The sequence below is a fragment of the Scyliorhinus torazame genome, chromosome 10 (assembly GCF_047496885.1).
Source record: "Scyliorhinus torazame isolate Kashiwa2021f chromosome 10, sScyTor2.1, whole genome shotgun sequence".
NCBI lineage: Eukaryota > Metazoa > Chordata > Chondrichthyes > Carcharhiniformes > Scyliorhinidae > Scyliorhinus > Scyliorhinus torazame.
Window position 1 is genome coordinate 116833024 of NC_092716.1, and position 16023 is coordinate 116849046.

Genomic DNA, 16023 nt, shown 5'->3' on the forward strand with positions numbered 1-16023 from the left:
TTGTTCCCAGAGCTGTTTGTTTCCAGTGCTGTTGGTTCCCAGTGCTGTTTGTTTCCAGAGCTGTTTGTTTCCAGTGTTGTTGGTTCCCAGTGCTGTTGGTTCCCAGTGCTGTTTGTTTCCAGTGCTGTTGGTTCCTAGTGCTGTTTGTTCCCAGTGTTGTTTGTTCCCAGTGCTGTATGTTCACAGTGCTGTTTGTTCCCAGTGCTGTTTGTTTCCAGTGCTGTTTGTTCCAGTGCTGTTGGTTCCCAATGCTGTTTGTTTCCAGTGCTGTTTGTTTCCAGTGCTGTTTGCTTCCAGTGCTGTTTGTTTCCAATATCGTTCATTCCCAGTGCCGACCATTGCCAGTGCCGACCATTGCCAGTGCCGACCATTCCCAGTACTGACCATTCCCCAGTGCTATTCATTTCCAGTGCTGTTCATTTCCAGTACTGACTATTCCCCAATACTGACCATTCCCCAGTGTTGTTCATTACCAGTGCTGTTCATTCCCAGTATTGACTGTTCCCAATGCTTACTATTCCCCAGTGTTGACCATTCCCCAGTGCCGTTCATTTTCAGTGCTGACCACTTCAGTGCTGTCCATTCCCCAGTGCCATTTATTCCCAGTGCTGTTCATTCTCAGTGCTGTTCATTCCCAATGGTGACTATTCCCATTGCCGTTGACTCCCAGTGCTGGCCATATCCCAGTGTTGTACATTTCCAGTGCTGCTCATTTCCATTGCTGACCATTCCCCAGTGCTATTCAATTCCAATGCTGGCCATTTCCAGTGCTGGCTATTTCCAGTGTTGACCATTCCCCAGTGTTGACCATTCCCCAGTGCTGACCATTCCTGGTACTGTTCAATTCCAGTGCTGACCATTTCCAGTGCTGACCATTTCCAGTGCTGGCCATTTCCAGTGCTGGCCATTTCCAGTGCTGACCATTTTAGTTTATATGCTGCTCGATTGACTGAATTGAAGTCTTTGTCCACTCCATGAGAGCTCTTTTTAAAGCAGCTGTATCTGGCTTCTTTTGTTCTCACACCCAGTTCTTTCTTCCCTCCAGCCACCTTCAAAGTGCAAGATCTAAAGCTTTTCAACATGTTAAAGTGGACACACTGACCCAGCCTGAGACTGTCTCCACATTGTTTATACCAGGTATGGGGAAACTCCATTCATGGCATGAGCAGAAATGTGTCATACGAGTGGGAGGGGGAGGGTGAGGAGGGGGGGGGGGGGGTGAACATCATGACTTAGTGCCGCTCCCCTACCTTTTCCCTGTACCCCTGCACATTGTTTCTGTTCAAATTATTATACAATACCTCTTAAATGTCTTTTATCTCCACCAGATTTCTAGGCCGCCACCACGTTCTGTGCAAAATTTGTTTTTCTTACATCACATTTTGCAAATCGTTTTAAATCTCTCGTTCTTGATCCTTTTACAAGCAGGAACAGTTTCTCCCTATCTACTCTGTCCATCCTCCTCATGATTTTGAAGATCTCTATCAAAACACCTCTTAGCTTTCTTCTCTTCAAGGAGAACAGTCCCAACCTGTCCAATCCGCATAACTCAAGTTTCTCAGCCCTGGAACCATTCTTGCAAACCTCTTCTGAACTCTCTCCAATGCATTCACATCCTTTCTAGAGTTTGGTGTCCAGAACAGTGCACAATCCCGCGGCAGAGTGTCCACTCCGTCGTAAACGCCGTCGCGTTTAAAAAAAATGTTTTATTAAAGTTTTTCCAATTAGCGTTTTTACATAACAAAAATAGAAATACAGATGGTAATAAGAAATAACAATAAGCATTGCCCAAAACTTACAATAAAACTAATTACAAAACAGAAAAAAAAAAAAAATTTTCAACAGAACAAGGTGGGTTTTGTCTCCATGCCCAACTCACATTATATCAACTGTACCCCCCACCTGAACCCCAACCCCCTCTCCCCCAGGATGCTGCTGCTGACACTTACTACTCCCCTAGAAAGTCAAGGAAAGGTTGCCACTGCTGGGAGAACCCCATCAACGACCCTCTCAAGGTGAACTTTATTCGCTCCAGGCTGAGGAACCCCGCCATATCGCTAACCCAGGTCTCCACACTCGGGGGTTTCGAGTCCCTCCACATTAACAAAATCCGTCTCCGGGCTACGAAGGAGGCAAAGGCCAGTACCTCGGCCTCTTTCGCTTCCTGCACTCTCAGATCCTCCGCTACACCAAATATCGCTACCGTTGGACTCGCCTTCACCCGGGCGTCCAAAACCCTAGACATCACCCTTGCAAACCCCTGCCAGAATCCTTTAAGCGCCGGGCATGCCCAAAACATATGGGCATGATTCGCCGGACTCCCTGCACACCTCGGGCACCTGTCCTCAACCCCAAAAAACCTACTCATTCTTGCCGCCGTTATATGCGCCCGATGCACCACCTTAAACTGGATTAAGCCGAGCCTGGCACATGATGAGGAAGAGTTCACCCTGCCCAGGGCATCAGCCCACAGGCCCTCATCCAGCTCCTCGCCCAGCTCCTCCTCCCACTTATTCTTCAACTCCCCCACTGAGGCTTCCTCTACCTCCTTCAGCTCCTGATAAATGTTCAACACCTTCCCCTCCCCGACCCAGACGCCAGACACCACCCTATCCTGGATCCTATGTGGGGGCAGCAGCAGGAATGTCCCCACCTGTTTTCTAAGGAAGTCCCGAACCTGAAGGTACCTGAACGCATTCCCCGGGGGCAAGCCAAACTTCTCCTCCAGCACCTGCATGCTGGGGAAAGCCCCGTCTATAAACAGGTCCCCCATCCTCCTAATACCTGCCCCGTACCAGCCTTGGTACCCCCCCATCCATCCTACCCGGAGCAAATCTGTGGTTATTCTGTATCGGGGTCCACACAGAGGCCCCCTCCTCTCCCCTGTGTCTCCTCCACTGCCCCCAGATCCTCAGTGCCGCCGTCATCACCGGACTTGTGGTGTATTGCGCTGGCGAGAACGGCAGCGGAGCCGTGACAAGTGCCCCTAGGCTGGTGCCTCTACACGACGCCACCACCAGCCGCCCCCACGCCGCCCCCTCCTCCATCATCCATTTCCTAATCATGGCCTCATTGGCCGCCCAGTAATAACTGCAGAAGTTCGGCAGAGCCAGTCCTCCCTCCACCGCCCCCCGGTTACACTCCAAGAATATCCTTTTGACTCGCGGGGTTTTATTCGCCCACACAAATCCCGTAACAATCCGATTCACCCGCTTAAAGAAGGACTTGGGGATGAAAATGGGGAGGCACTGAAATGCAAAGAGGAACCTGGGAGAACCGTCATCTTCACAGTCTGTACTGTCCCGCCAGGGAAAGCGGGAGCATGTCCCACCTTTTAAACTCCCTCCATCTGCTCCACTAGCCGGATTAAGTTGAGCCTGTGCAGGGCATCCCAGTTCCTGGCCACCTGTATCCCCAAGTACTGAAAGCTGCTCTCCACTATCCTAAGCGGGAGCTCCCTCAGTCTCTCCTCCTGGCCCCTACCGTGGACCACGAACAGCTGCTCACTCTTCCCCACATTCAACTTATACCCCGAGAACCTCCCAAAGTCCCCAAGGATCCGCATGACCTCCCCCATCCCCTCTAACGGGTCCGAAATAAACAACAGCAGGTCATCCGCGAAGAGGGAGACCCAGTGTTCCTCCCCTCCACGCTCCAGCCCCCTCCAATCCCTCGAAGTCCTGAGCGCAATTGCCAGGACAAACAGTAACAGGGACAGGGGACACCCCTGACTAGTCCCCCGGTGCAGCCTGAAATATTCTGACCTTAGCCGGTATGTGGACACACTCGCTACAGGGGCCTGGTACAGCAGCTTGAAACGCCGTCGCATTTTACAACGGCGTGAACGGCCGCTGCCAGGAGTAATTCTGGCCCCTACAGGTCACCTGATCGACCCTACAGGTCGGCTGATCCCGGCATGAACTGTGTCGCCACCCGACCGTTGCCCGCAGAGTTCCTGCCGGCTGCGAGCAGGTGTGGGTGGCACCGGCGGGACTCAGTGTTTTAACTGCGGCCGCTCGGCCCATTCCGGGCCGAGAACCTGCGGAGAATCGCGTGCCGGCTTCAGGGCGGCATGGCCCAGTCGCGGGGATTCTCCCGGCCCCGGGCTGAGAGAATCACGCCCTGTATCCAGCAGAGCTCTAACTAGTGTCTATTACAAATTCGGCATAAATGAAATATGGACAACGGGCACGATCTAACGGAAATATTTTGAAGTTTCATTTGTGGCGGGTTTTGCTGGGAGTTTCCTCTGGCTCTGTCACCGAATTCCCCATCGCTATCCAACCATACTTTTGAGCCCTGGGCAGTTTCTCCCCAGTCAAACCCAATTATTTTCATCACTGGGGAGCTGAACTCGCTAGCCAGACCAGCTCCACAGAGGTTGGGCCACCATTTTGAATGGGTCCCCGATCACTAAGTGAGCATCCCACCCATGGGCAATGTAACTTCCCACACATATGGGCATGACCTCACCCCCCCCCCCCCCCCCAAGTGAAGACACGCGTCTATGGGCTTGTTGAGGTCCTCCCCTTTTCAGGCCTTCCCATGCCCCCTTTCGGCTCCCCTCCCCTTTCCAGGACTCCCACCCTTAATCCCTCCAACCTTCCTGAAGTCCCTTCATATACACCCTGCACCCCCCACCCTTCATACCACCCCCAACCTCCTTTCATGGACAAGGTGCTCCTCAGGCCCCGACACTTGGCAGTGCCACCTTGGCACCCAGGCAGTGCTCCTGCCAGCTTTGCTGTGCCACCCAGGCAACCTTGCAGTGCCTGGGTCACTGCCTGACATTGCCAAGATGCCTGCGTTCCAGGGGAAGTGCCAGGGGGTCACCTTGCATGTTCCTCACCACCCAGGGCCCTTTCCCACATCCCGTCCTGCCTGGTCCATGTTTGTATGGAGTGGTACTGAATGGCGTCCAGCTGGGGATTCCCTATGGTGGCTGTTAGACACCGGGAGGCCAGTAGATCCCAGGTGAGTACACCTAAATAGGTTTAAAACGTACATAGGCGCACGTAACTTGGTTATGTCCATTGTGGGCGGGACCCTGATTGCGCCATCGAGCGAGGGCTGGGTAGACCTCGTGAAGCATACTGGCTGCTGGGCAGCCTATGTGAGACTTCTCCCGGTATCTACCGGCCGCGTCTTGCTCCTGTTTGAGCATGACATGGCTGGTAGCTTACACCTAATAAGTGCAGGCAGGCAAACCACGAAACTAGGCAGAAGCACTCCACTTGCAGGAAGCATCAGTGTACACTGTGTGAGAATCCTGGTTGATCTTTTCCCATTATGGAGGTCAGGGCCACTGAAACTAATGATAGCACCTTTCACAATGTCTGAGAGGTTGTCTAACTTACATAGACAGTGGGGCAGACCCAGGAATGTTTCTAATTTGTATAAAGTAAAAGTAAAGTCACCATTGTCCCAAACAACCACAGGCTGCTTTCCCCTTTAAGGGACAAAGTTAACTGGTGGTGATTTTGGGGCAGCACGGTAGCATTGTGGATAGCACAATTGCTTCACAGCTTCAGGGTCCCAGGTTTGATTCCGGCTTGGGTCACTGTCTGTGCGGAGTCTGCACATCCTCCCCGTGTGTGCGTGGGTTTCCTTCGGGTGCTCCGGTTTCCTCCCGCAGTCCAAAGATATGCAGGTTAGGTGGATTGGCCATGCTAAGTTGCCCTTAGTGTCCAAAATTGCCCTTAGTGTTGGGTGGGTTTACTGGGTTATGGGGATAGGGTGGAGGTGTTGACCTTGGGTAGGGTGCTCTTTCCAAGAGCCGGTGCAGACTCGATGGGCCGAATGGCCTCCTTCTGCACTGCAAATTCTATGATAATCTATGATTTAACCTGAGGATCACCACACCTCAGGCAAGGGGCAAGGTTGAGAACGTGGAGCCTTCATGACTAACTTCAGCCTTTACAGGAATTGAACATGCGCTGTTGGCTTCACTCTGCAATACGAGCCAGCCATCCAGCCAATTGAGCTAAGCTGATGTCAACACTGTTTGGTAATATTTATGAATGACACAATAGAGGGCGGCATGTGGTGCAATGGTTAGCACTGGGACTGCGGCACTGAGTGCCCGGGTTCGAATCCGGGCCCTGTCCATGTGGAGTTTGCACATTCTCCCCATGTTTGCGTGGGTTTCACCCCCAAAACCCAAAGATGTATGCAGGTTAGGTGGATTGGCCACGTTAAAATTGCCCTTTAACTGGAGAAAAAAATAATTGGGTACTCTAAATTTATTTTTTAAAAATGAATAACACAATAGGTCCGGTCTTGATAGCGGTGCAGCATTTCTGATCTGAAGTCCTGTCTGCGGAGTGCAACCAGCTTGATTGATATTCTTTCTTTCTTCCTGAAGCTGCCTGGTGTACTTTGGATGGGAAATAATTTGGAGGCTTTGGGGCGAGATAGAAAGAAGGAGCTGCGGAGTTTGATTGGACAAGCAGTGCCCCTTCCCCACAAGAAGCCAGTATCCACAAACAGAAAGCCCTTTGCGTATTTTGTAATCAGTTACTTCCAGGAATATTTGTTGACTATTTTAAGCACGTTAATTATTAAGGAGAAGTGGAGTAGTAGAGCTGCGAGAATCTGATAAACTTGAACCAAAGAAAGGGTGGAAACGCCTGATAGATCCTAGTTTATTCAACAGCCTATTTTATTTAACAGAGAGCTGGGAGATTATCACCCACTTGGCCCCAAAGCTTGACACAAACCTGGCCCTCCACCAACATTCCTCTCAATCCTATTCACCGCAAACAAGTTACGGCCTGAAGATGACCTGGTTGCAGAATAGCTGGGAGCTGACCTGGCTTCGCTGTGTGGTGTGATGGGGTGGAGGCACTCTATACTCTTCTTCCTCTATTATTCTTTCACTTTCTTGGGGTGGTAAGAAGGGACATTCCACACACCCCACCCACCCACGGCTCCCCCTTGCCCACCATTCCGCCCGCCTGCTTTCACTCCCTCTAATACGAACAACACTGGCTGGGAGCATATTCAGATTCACAGAAAGAGGTCGATGGTGGGGATTGATTGTTTGGAAAGTTCAGCCAATGTCCAGATTCAGCCAGATTCACTTCTGAGCCTTTAACACAAAGATGTAATCACACAACTGAGGTTCCTTCGTCAGCATCAAAAACTGCACATTTCCGTCTGCAGACTTGCTTCTTCAATAGAAGCTTCTGCAGCTCCCTTCTCGAGTTCCCATCCTTATTTACCACTTTATTTCTCCCACATTTACCATTCATGTGTCCCTCCTGCATCTCAGCATTGTCTCTCCCCCACCCATCACCTCCCAATCTACACCCAATTCTCACTCTCTCCCCCCTGTACTACCCCCAGTACCTCTTACCATAAGACCATAAGACATAGGAGCGGAAGTAAGGCCATTCGGCCCATCGAGTCCACTCCACCATTCAATCATGGCTGATTTCAACTCCATTTACCCGCTCTCTCTCCATAGCCCTTCATTCCTCGAGAAATCAAGAATTTATCAACTTCTGTCTTAAAGACACTCAACGTCCCGGCCTCCACCGCCCTCTGTGGCAATGAATTCCACAGACCCACCTCTCTCTGGCTGAAGAAATTTCTCCTCATCTCTGTTCTAAAGTGACTCCCTTTTATTCTAATGCTGTGCCCCCGGGTCCTAGTCTCCCCTGCTAATGGAAACAACTTCCCTACATCCACCCTATCTAAGCCATTCATTCATTATCTTCCAGTACTTGTCCCTCCTGTATCCCACCCTCTGTATATCTCTCCCTCCTATACGTCTCCTTCCATATCAGTCTGCCCCACCCCCACCATATTCCCCGTATCTCTCATGCTCTATCTCTCCTCCTGTGCCTCACCCCCCTATCTCTGCAATTCCTCCCCTCTATCTCTCCCCCCATATCTTCTCTCTCATATCTCTCACCGTGTAACTCTCTCCCCATCTCTCCCTCCTGTTCCTCTCTGCCTATACATCTCCCCATTTCTCTCTTTTAATAAATTCAGAGTACCCAATTCTGTTTTTTCCAATTAAGAGGCAATTTAGAGTGGCCAATCCACCTACCCTGGGTTGTGTGAGTTCTTTGGGTTGTGGGGATGAGACTCGCGCAAACACGGGGAGTATGTACATGTCACGGACAGGGATCGAACCCGGGTCCTCGGTGCCCTGAGACAGCAGTATTAACCACATTGCCGCCCCTCCCTTATATTTCTACCCCAATATCTCTCCCCATATCTTTCCCCCCATATTTCTGCCTCCCACATCTCTCCCAATATGTCTGCTCCCTGTGTCTTCACTTTGTATGTTGCTCACAACTCTGTGAGCAACATTTCTGTTTCCCTTGTCTCTCTCCCCATGTACTTTTCTCCCCTGTATCTGTACCCATCTCACTCCTATATAGCTCACCCCTATTTCTCTCTCTTCTGTAGCTCTGTCCCTGTATCTCTCCCCTATAACCCTCCCCGTGCATCTCTCCCCGGTATCTTTCCCCCTGTATCCCTCTTTCCTATCCCTCCCACTCGTATCTCTGCCCCCATTTATAACTCCCTTGTATCTTTCCCTCATATAACTCCTACCATATCTCTCCTCCTCATGTCTCTCCAGTGTATCTCTGTCCCTCCAGTATCTCTCTCCATTTGCCTTCCCTATCACTGTCACTCACTTCTGCTCTAATCTATAAACAGAGACGTGGCCAAAAGCACTTGGGCTGTAGAGAGAACATGAAATAGGATAAAGGAGGAGAGAATACACATGTCACATGACCATATCCCCAAATCCCAGCTAGGCTGTTGTTTAACCTTGATTGTGCTGCTGTGAGGTGAGGGCTCAGCAATATGGCAAGTGACAGTTACACACATCAATCAGAACACAGATTTGGGCCGTGTTGGGTTCTCTGCCCTTTAGTTGCACAATAGTACTGCTAACTCCATTTGGAAAAGCAACATCTCCCCACATTTTGTGTCAGCCCCTTGGTCTAAGCGGATTCCGTCCTCGGGAGGGGTGTGGGCAGAAAGGGATATGTCGGGGGGGGGGGGGGGTAGGGGTAGCAGGGGTGTGCAAGGATGAGGTCTGTGGGTGAGAGGGAGTGTGTGTGGGAAGGGGTGTGGGGGGGGGGGGAAGGGCGTGCAGGATGGTGTATGAGGGAGGAGTGTGTGGGGGAGGGGTGTGTGGGGGAAGTGGGGGAGGGGTGTGTGGGTGGTGGGGTGTGTGGAGGGAAGAGGGCCAAGGATGAAGATGGGGTGGAAGGGTCTCGGGCGAGGATGTGGGGCGGTGTGTGGGAAGGCATGGGGGGAGGGATATGGATGATAGGGGTGGGTGCTGGGGTTAGGGAGGGGTGTGGCTAATGTGATAGGGGGTGGGGTGGTGGTGGGAGAGTGGTGTGGGGGAGGGATGTGGGGAACAGATGTAGCGGATAGGGTTTGGGGAGGGGGTTGGGTAGGGTTTTGGGCGGCAGGGTGTGGGGAAGGAGTGTTGGTAATGGGGGTGAGGGAGGGTTGGGGATAGGGGTGAGGGAGGGGGTAGGGGATGGGGGTGGGGAAGAGGGGGTAATGTAGTGGGGAGGGGTATGGGTGATGGGGTGGGTGCGAGTGATGGAGTGGGGAAGGGCTTGGGGTGTGGGAGTGGTGTGGTGGACGGGTATGGTTAATGGGGTGGGTAATGGGTGATGGTATTCGGGAGGGGAGGTGTGGGTGATGGGGGTGGGGGATGAGTGATGGTGATGGGAAGGGGTGGGTGGGTGATGGGGTGGGGCAGTGGTGTGGGGGAGTAGTTCGGGAGGGGTGTGGGTGATGGGGGTAGGGGAGGGGTGTGGAGGTAGGCGAGGGGTGTGGGTGATGTGGTGGGGAGTTGTGTGGGTAGGGGTGTGTGGGATCAGTGTGGGGGAGGGGTATGTGGGGAGAGTTGAGGAGACCGTATGGGTGTGAGTGATGTTGTGGGGAGGGGTGTGGTGGAGAGTGGTGTGGGGAGCGGTGTGGTGACCAGTGTGGGGGAGGGGTGTGGGTGATGGGAGTGGGGGATGAGTGATGGTGCTGGGGAGGGGGGTGTGGGTGATGGGGTGGGGGAGTGGTGTGGGGGAGTAGTTGGGGAGGGGTGTGGGTGATGGGGGTGGGGGATGAGTGATGGTGCTGGGGAGGGGGGTGTGGGTGATGGAGTGGGGGAGTGGTGTGGGGGAGTAGTTGGGGAGGGGTGTGGGTGATGGGGGTGGGGGATGAGTGATGGTGCTGGGGAGGGGGGTGTGGGTGATGGGGGTGGGGGAGTGGTGTGGGAGTAGGGGAGGGGTATGTGTGATGGGGGAGTGGTGTGTGGGGGTGTGGGTGATGTGGTGGGGAGTTGTGTGGTAGGGGTGTGGGGGACCAATGTGGGGGAGGGGTGTGTGGGGGAGTGTTGAGGAGACAGTAGGGGTATGTTGGGTGAAAGGTGTGTGGGGGAAAGGGATGTTTTAGTTGGTTTCAGTGTTCCCGCTTGGCGACTGTCAGGCAGCCTGCTACTTCAGTGTGTTAATTTAGCTGAGTCTGTGCATCATTTAGTTCCGTAGCTCCAATCTCTCCAATGTTCAGCTGCTAATGTTTCACTTTTGTTAGAAAATTAGAATAGCAACTCACAGCTGTTAATATCTAGATTTAGAAACTGAATTGATTTTCACTGTTAACACAGGATGGATATGGTAACCTGTGCTGCATTACTGACTGTGTTGAATTCATTATTATACATTATTATGTACATGAAGTTATCTGAATAAAACACACATTAAACCCAGTTGCTTCTCCTGACTCCTTCGTTCTGATTGATATCATTGCTGTGCTCGTGAAATCCAAACTTTAGGTTGTGCATTCAAGTCACAGTACAGAGACCTGAGCCCGTCAGCCAATCTGGTACGCCATTTCTTCTTGCTGTTCCAGCCAACATTTTTCCTTCAAGAAACTTTGCTAAGAAAGCAGATTATCTCATTGTTTCATGCTGTTTGTGGGATCTTGCTATGCATGCAGTGACTTCCATGTTTTCCTCGAAAAGCTGGGTGGTTGGACTTGTTGGGGTGTCCTGAGACGGTGTCAGCAATTTCCTCACCCTATCTAACCACACTTAGGGCATAATGTAACTAAATGAGAACAAAGTCCCAGAAGAAGTGTTGCTGCGTGTTTCTGGGCACTCGCAGTGCCAGGCTAACACCAGAGGTGCCAGCGTACCACCCTGCTCCGATGGCATGCACCTGGGGGCCTACAAACCCCTGGGAGACCCCCATTAGTGCCGTTTTGTCTAGTACCCATTTCTGAACCGCACTCACCGGAGGTCTCCCCAAGCGAAAGAGATAGATCCCTCGCCTTGGGTAACTCGGAAGTCTGCACATTAAAGTGAGATGAGCTGTCTCGCTTCAATGTGCAGATTTGCTGAAAGTGATCCTGTCCACAATGAGATGGATTTCCCGGCGACGAGGGGTGCAGTCACCGGGAAATCTGGAAATCTCGGTGACAATGGCGGTTATCGTTAAATCTCACTGGCGGGCTGCCTCCACTGCCGAAAAACGTGCGGCGGATTGGTCGGTAAATCCCGCACTTAAAATATTCACCATCACTGGGGAGCTGAACCCACTGGCCAGACCAGCTCAGTGATCGGGCCACAATTGTGAAAGGGTGCTCTGATCTCTTAGTGAGCTTGAGGGTTTCCTACCCATCCTTCAGATGACCACAGGCCTTCCGCTTTGTGGAGGAGAGCGGACTGGTGGTGATTTAACCTGAGGATCACTGCACCTCAGGCGAGGGGAAAGGTTGAGAAGGCGGAGCCTTCATAAATAACCTCAACCGATATGGGAATTGAACCTGCGCTGCTGGTCTTGCTCTGTATCACGAACCAGCTGTGCAGCCAAGTGAGCTAGGAGGGTAGCCGTCGAATCTTGCCCACTGGTAGCAATATTTTGAGTCTCGGATTTCCAGTCATTCCATTGGGGAATGAAAGCGGAAGTTCTTGCTTTCGTCTCCTTCATTGTCAGGAGAATACTGCTCAACTGAAGGTCTCCCTCGCCACCCAAAGCATCCACATGAGTGAAGACATGATATCTTTCTTAGATTCTGGGAAAGATTAAGTATACTGTTAGGGGGTCGATGGCGAGGTTAATTTCATTCCATAAATACCTGGACGCGTTCGAGAGTTGGGGGGTTGAGTTATAAGGGGTTAGTTTAGATATCAGGGTTTCTTGATCCATTGTATTCATTAATCACTTTTTTTGATTCTGTATTTATATAACATATAATATGGGTATTTCTTTGTTAATATGTATGTTATTGTTTATATTTGATAATTCAATAAAAATATTTATGAAAACAAAATGTCATGGAAGGGGGATAGAGGATGGTGTTCCCACCTGGAGGCTAATTGAGGTCAATTAATGCTCACTTAAGGCTTAAAATGTCTGCACTGGTATTCTATCAGCTGGTGTGACATGATGCGAGGGGTGGGATGGTGTGGGAGTGGGGTGAGGGACAGGATGGTTGGGAATGGGGTGAGGGGTGGGATAATGTGGGGATGGAGCGAGGGCTAGGATGGTGTGGGAATGGGCTGAGGCACGGGATGGTGTGGGGATGGTATGAGGATAGGGTGAGGAGTGGGGTGGTGTGGGGATGGGCTGAAAGGGCGAGCTGGTGTGAGAGTAGGGTGAGGGGCGAATGGTGTGGGATGTGCTGGTGTGGGGGTGGGGTGAGGGGGCAGGTTGGAGATGGTATGAGTTGAGGGGCGGGCTGGTGTGAGGATGGGGCAAGGGGGGGTTGGTATGGGGGTGGGGTAAGGTAGCTGGATGATGTGGGAGTGGGGTGAGAAGGCGAGCTGATGTGCGAGTGGGATGGGGTGAGGCGGCTGGATGGTGCAGGAGTGAGGTGAGGGGGAGGCTATTGCGGGAGTGGGATCAGGGGGCAAGCTGATGCGGGAGTGGGGTGAGGGGGGAGCTGATGTGGGCGAAGGGGTGGGCTGGTGTGCAGTTGGTGTGAGGTGGCGGGCTGGTTTGGGATTGGTGTGAGGGGATGGGCTGGTATGTGGATGGGGTGAGAGGGCGAGTTTGTGTGGGGTTGATGTGAGGGGGTGGGCTGGTGTGTGGATGGGTTAAGGGGCGGGTGATGTGAAGGTGGGGTGAGGGGGCGAGCTGGGGGAATTGGTGTGAGGGGGCGGGCTGGTGTATACATGCGGTGAGAGGGCGCGCTGATATGGGTTTGGAGGGGCTGCAGGCCACTAAGCGATACCTCCTTGTGAATGCTATCTGCCTCTCTGCAGGCTCAGATTAAGGAAGTTGGGGATGGATGACCTCCTGATCAAGTACACTGTTGCTCAAGGAGGGCTTCTCCCCAACCCACACACCCAAGAGGCATGAATTACCCTGTTGAAATTACTTTCATCTAGATTGGGATCAATCGCTGGCATTTGTCAGAAATGCAGTGAATTTTTTGAGTGTGTTTTCTTGAGAGTTTTCTGCAGCAGAATCTTCCAGAACCAACATGCTATATGAGATCTAGTAAAAAAATGATCTGGGGTTAGCTCGAGGGTTTGTGAACATTTATCTAATAGAATCAATATAAGACAGTGTTCAACATAGTTTGTGAAAAGTAGAAATACAAAACAGCTATTAGGAATCTAGATTTGGTGATGAAACAGAGACTGTCCACAATAAACTTGGTCAATCTTTTAAATGGGTAAATTGACAGAAGACTGATGTGAGGTGTTCAACTGTACAGACACCAGTTTAGACCCCATGGGACAAAGCTCTGCTTAGCAACAAAGACAGCCCATAATCAACTAATGAGGTAAGCGATAACGCTTAATCAGAAAAAGTAGAACCTTGATATCGGTGTTTACATTGAAGCAAGTGGTCAACATGCCAGATATTCTGAGGAAACAAATATTGAGTCAGGGACAATACTCACCAAAAATAACACAAACAAAATAACAGTAATTGATAAATAGCCATTTAATAAAGAAATACTTATGTATTGCTGAAAAAAGAGACATGCTGTTCAAGCTTTTCATCTTGTACTCATCAGGGCAGGTGACAAGATAACCAACAGTTAAGGGAACAACAATTTATACTGCATGAGAAAAGAGTGCTGATTGGTTGTCATGTGGAATTTGATTGGTAGAGACATTGACATGGAAAACAGCACACATGCTAGAAGCCACATTTGTTCACTCAGGGCCTGTCTTTTGCAAACAGAAGGTTTAGATCCATGTGTTGCGTCTTTTTGAACTAAACAGAAGTTTAGGGGACAGCCATTCCTGAGACATGGTTGCAAGCTGCTCAGGACTGGAAACAAAATCCACCCGGTTATAGTATCTACAGGAAAGATAATGAAAGTACCGGGGTCGGAGAAATCCAGGATAATATCACTTGATAAGGAAGAGAAAGGGATTTGAAACTGCAGTGAGAGTAGTTCATAGTTCACCTAGTTCATAGTTTGCCTGGCAGTAGCTGTGAACTGGTAGATTGTATAAATGCAAAGATTAGATCAGCATGAATTAAATGAAATGATATTAATGGGAGAATTTAACTTTCACCAGATTGGGATAAACAGGCTGGCATTTGTCAAAAATGCAATGAATTGCTTGAATGTGTTTTCTTGAGAGTTTTCTGCAGTAGAATCTTCCAGAACCAACAAGGTTCATTCCCCATGTCAATGCCTTGACCAATCAGAGTCGAATTACCTTGTTTGATTTGAACAATAGCTTGGCACGACCTGCCAGATAGTGCCAATTCCCTGCTGCATTCACCGTGGCAAAACCTCTACCAATAAGGATTCATTTGCCAACTAATCAGCACTCTCTTCTCATACAATATAAAGTGCTGTTTGCTTTACTATTGATAATCTTGTGAATTGTCCTGATGAGTGCTAAGAGAAAAGTTTCAACAGCATATATCTTTTTTTGGCAATATTCAAGTAGTGGAGAAAATAACATTGCCAAAGAGTGATAATTACCCAAGACCAGATGGTTATTATCCCATAGGTTTAAAAGAAGCAGGTGAGAACATTGCCGACACCCTAACTCTAATTATGAACATTTTTCTCGATACAGGGAGCATTCCGTTAGATTGGAAAGGTGTTCCAGTTTCCTCCCACAGTCCAAACATGTGCAGATTAGGTGGATTGGTCATTCTAAATTACCCATCAGTGTCCAGGGATGCACAGGTTAGGTGGAGTTACGGGAGTATGTAGATAGGGCGGGGGAATGGGGCTAGATAGGGTGCTCTTTTAGTGGGTCAGTGCAGACCCGATGGGCCGAATGGCCTCCTTTGGGCCTGCAGATATTCGATGAGAGTTACTTGTCACTCCACTAGAGAAAATGATGAGAAAAGGATGAAAAAAGGAAATCAGGAATTTATAAACCAGTTAGTCTAACATTTGATGTTAGAAAATTACAGGAGTGTATAGTTAATGACAGCTTGATAAATCTAATTACATTTTTGGAAGCAGTAAATTAAGTAGAGGACAGGGGAATGTTTGTGGGAATTATTTATATGGCCTTCCAGACAGTGCTTGATAAAGTCCCTCATGAGGGGCAAAAAGCTCATGGAATCCAATGTAAATAATTGGCCTGTTTGATGATTTGTGGTGATTGTCCCTTTAAGGGCAACACAGCAGAAGAGGGTCACCTGGCTTGGGGGACCAGGTGGGACTGAGAGTGTGTAATCACCCCAAGGGATGGAGTCCTCTCTTAGGCAGAAGGCATGTAGTAGACAGCTAGAAGTAATGTAGAAGACTGGGGCAACTTCTGTACAGTTTTTCTTATTGGTAAATATCTTCCATGTTTCTAAAACGTCAGTCAGCGTGCATCATTATATTGCCGATGAGGATGGGATGGATTTATATGACACAGCCAGTGGTCCAACACCTGTGAGTATCCTGTTTTTGTCGAAGTCTGAAAAACAAATACGCACTTGAATGTCTGTCTTTGGGTCAATAGACCCATTAGAGATGCTGAGACCCTAACAGACAGACATAGAGCAGACATGGATTGGCCGGTGCAGTCAGAAGTTCAGAAACATACAGAAAAAAGAATTA

General features: G+C 50.1%; 1 protein-coding gene across 2 annotated transcripts in view; it reads left to right on the forward strand.

Moving 5' to 3' along the window:
* Positions 1 to 9005, forward strand: part of necab2 (N-terminal EF-hand calcium binding protein 2) — a 384124-nt gene extending 375119 nt beyond the window's left edge. For both annotated transcript variants that reach the window (XM_072518659.1, XM_072518658.1), the window contains 2 exons: positions 1046 to 1137; positions 6365 to 9005. In XM_072518659.1, the coding sequence (XP_072374760.1) occupies positions 1046 to 1137; positions 6365 to 6393 (121 nt within the window). In that variant the 3' untranslated portion in view covers positions 6394 to 9005. The remainder of the gene's footprint in view (positions 1 to 1045; positions 1138 to 6364) is intronic.
* The last annotated feature ends 7018 nt before the right edge of the window (positions 9006 to 16023 follow it).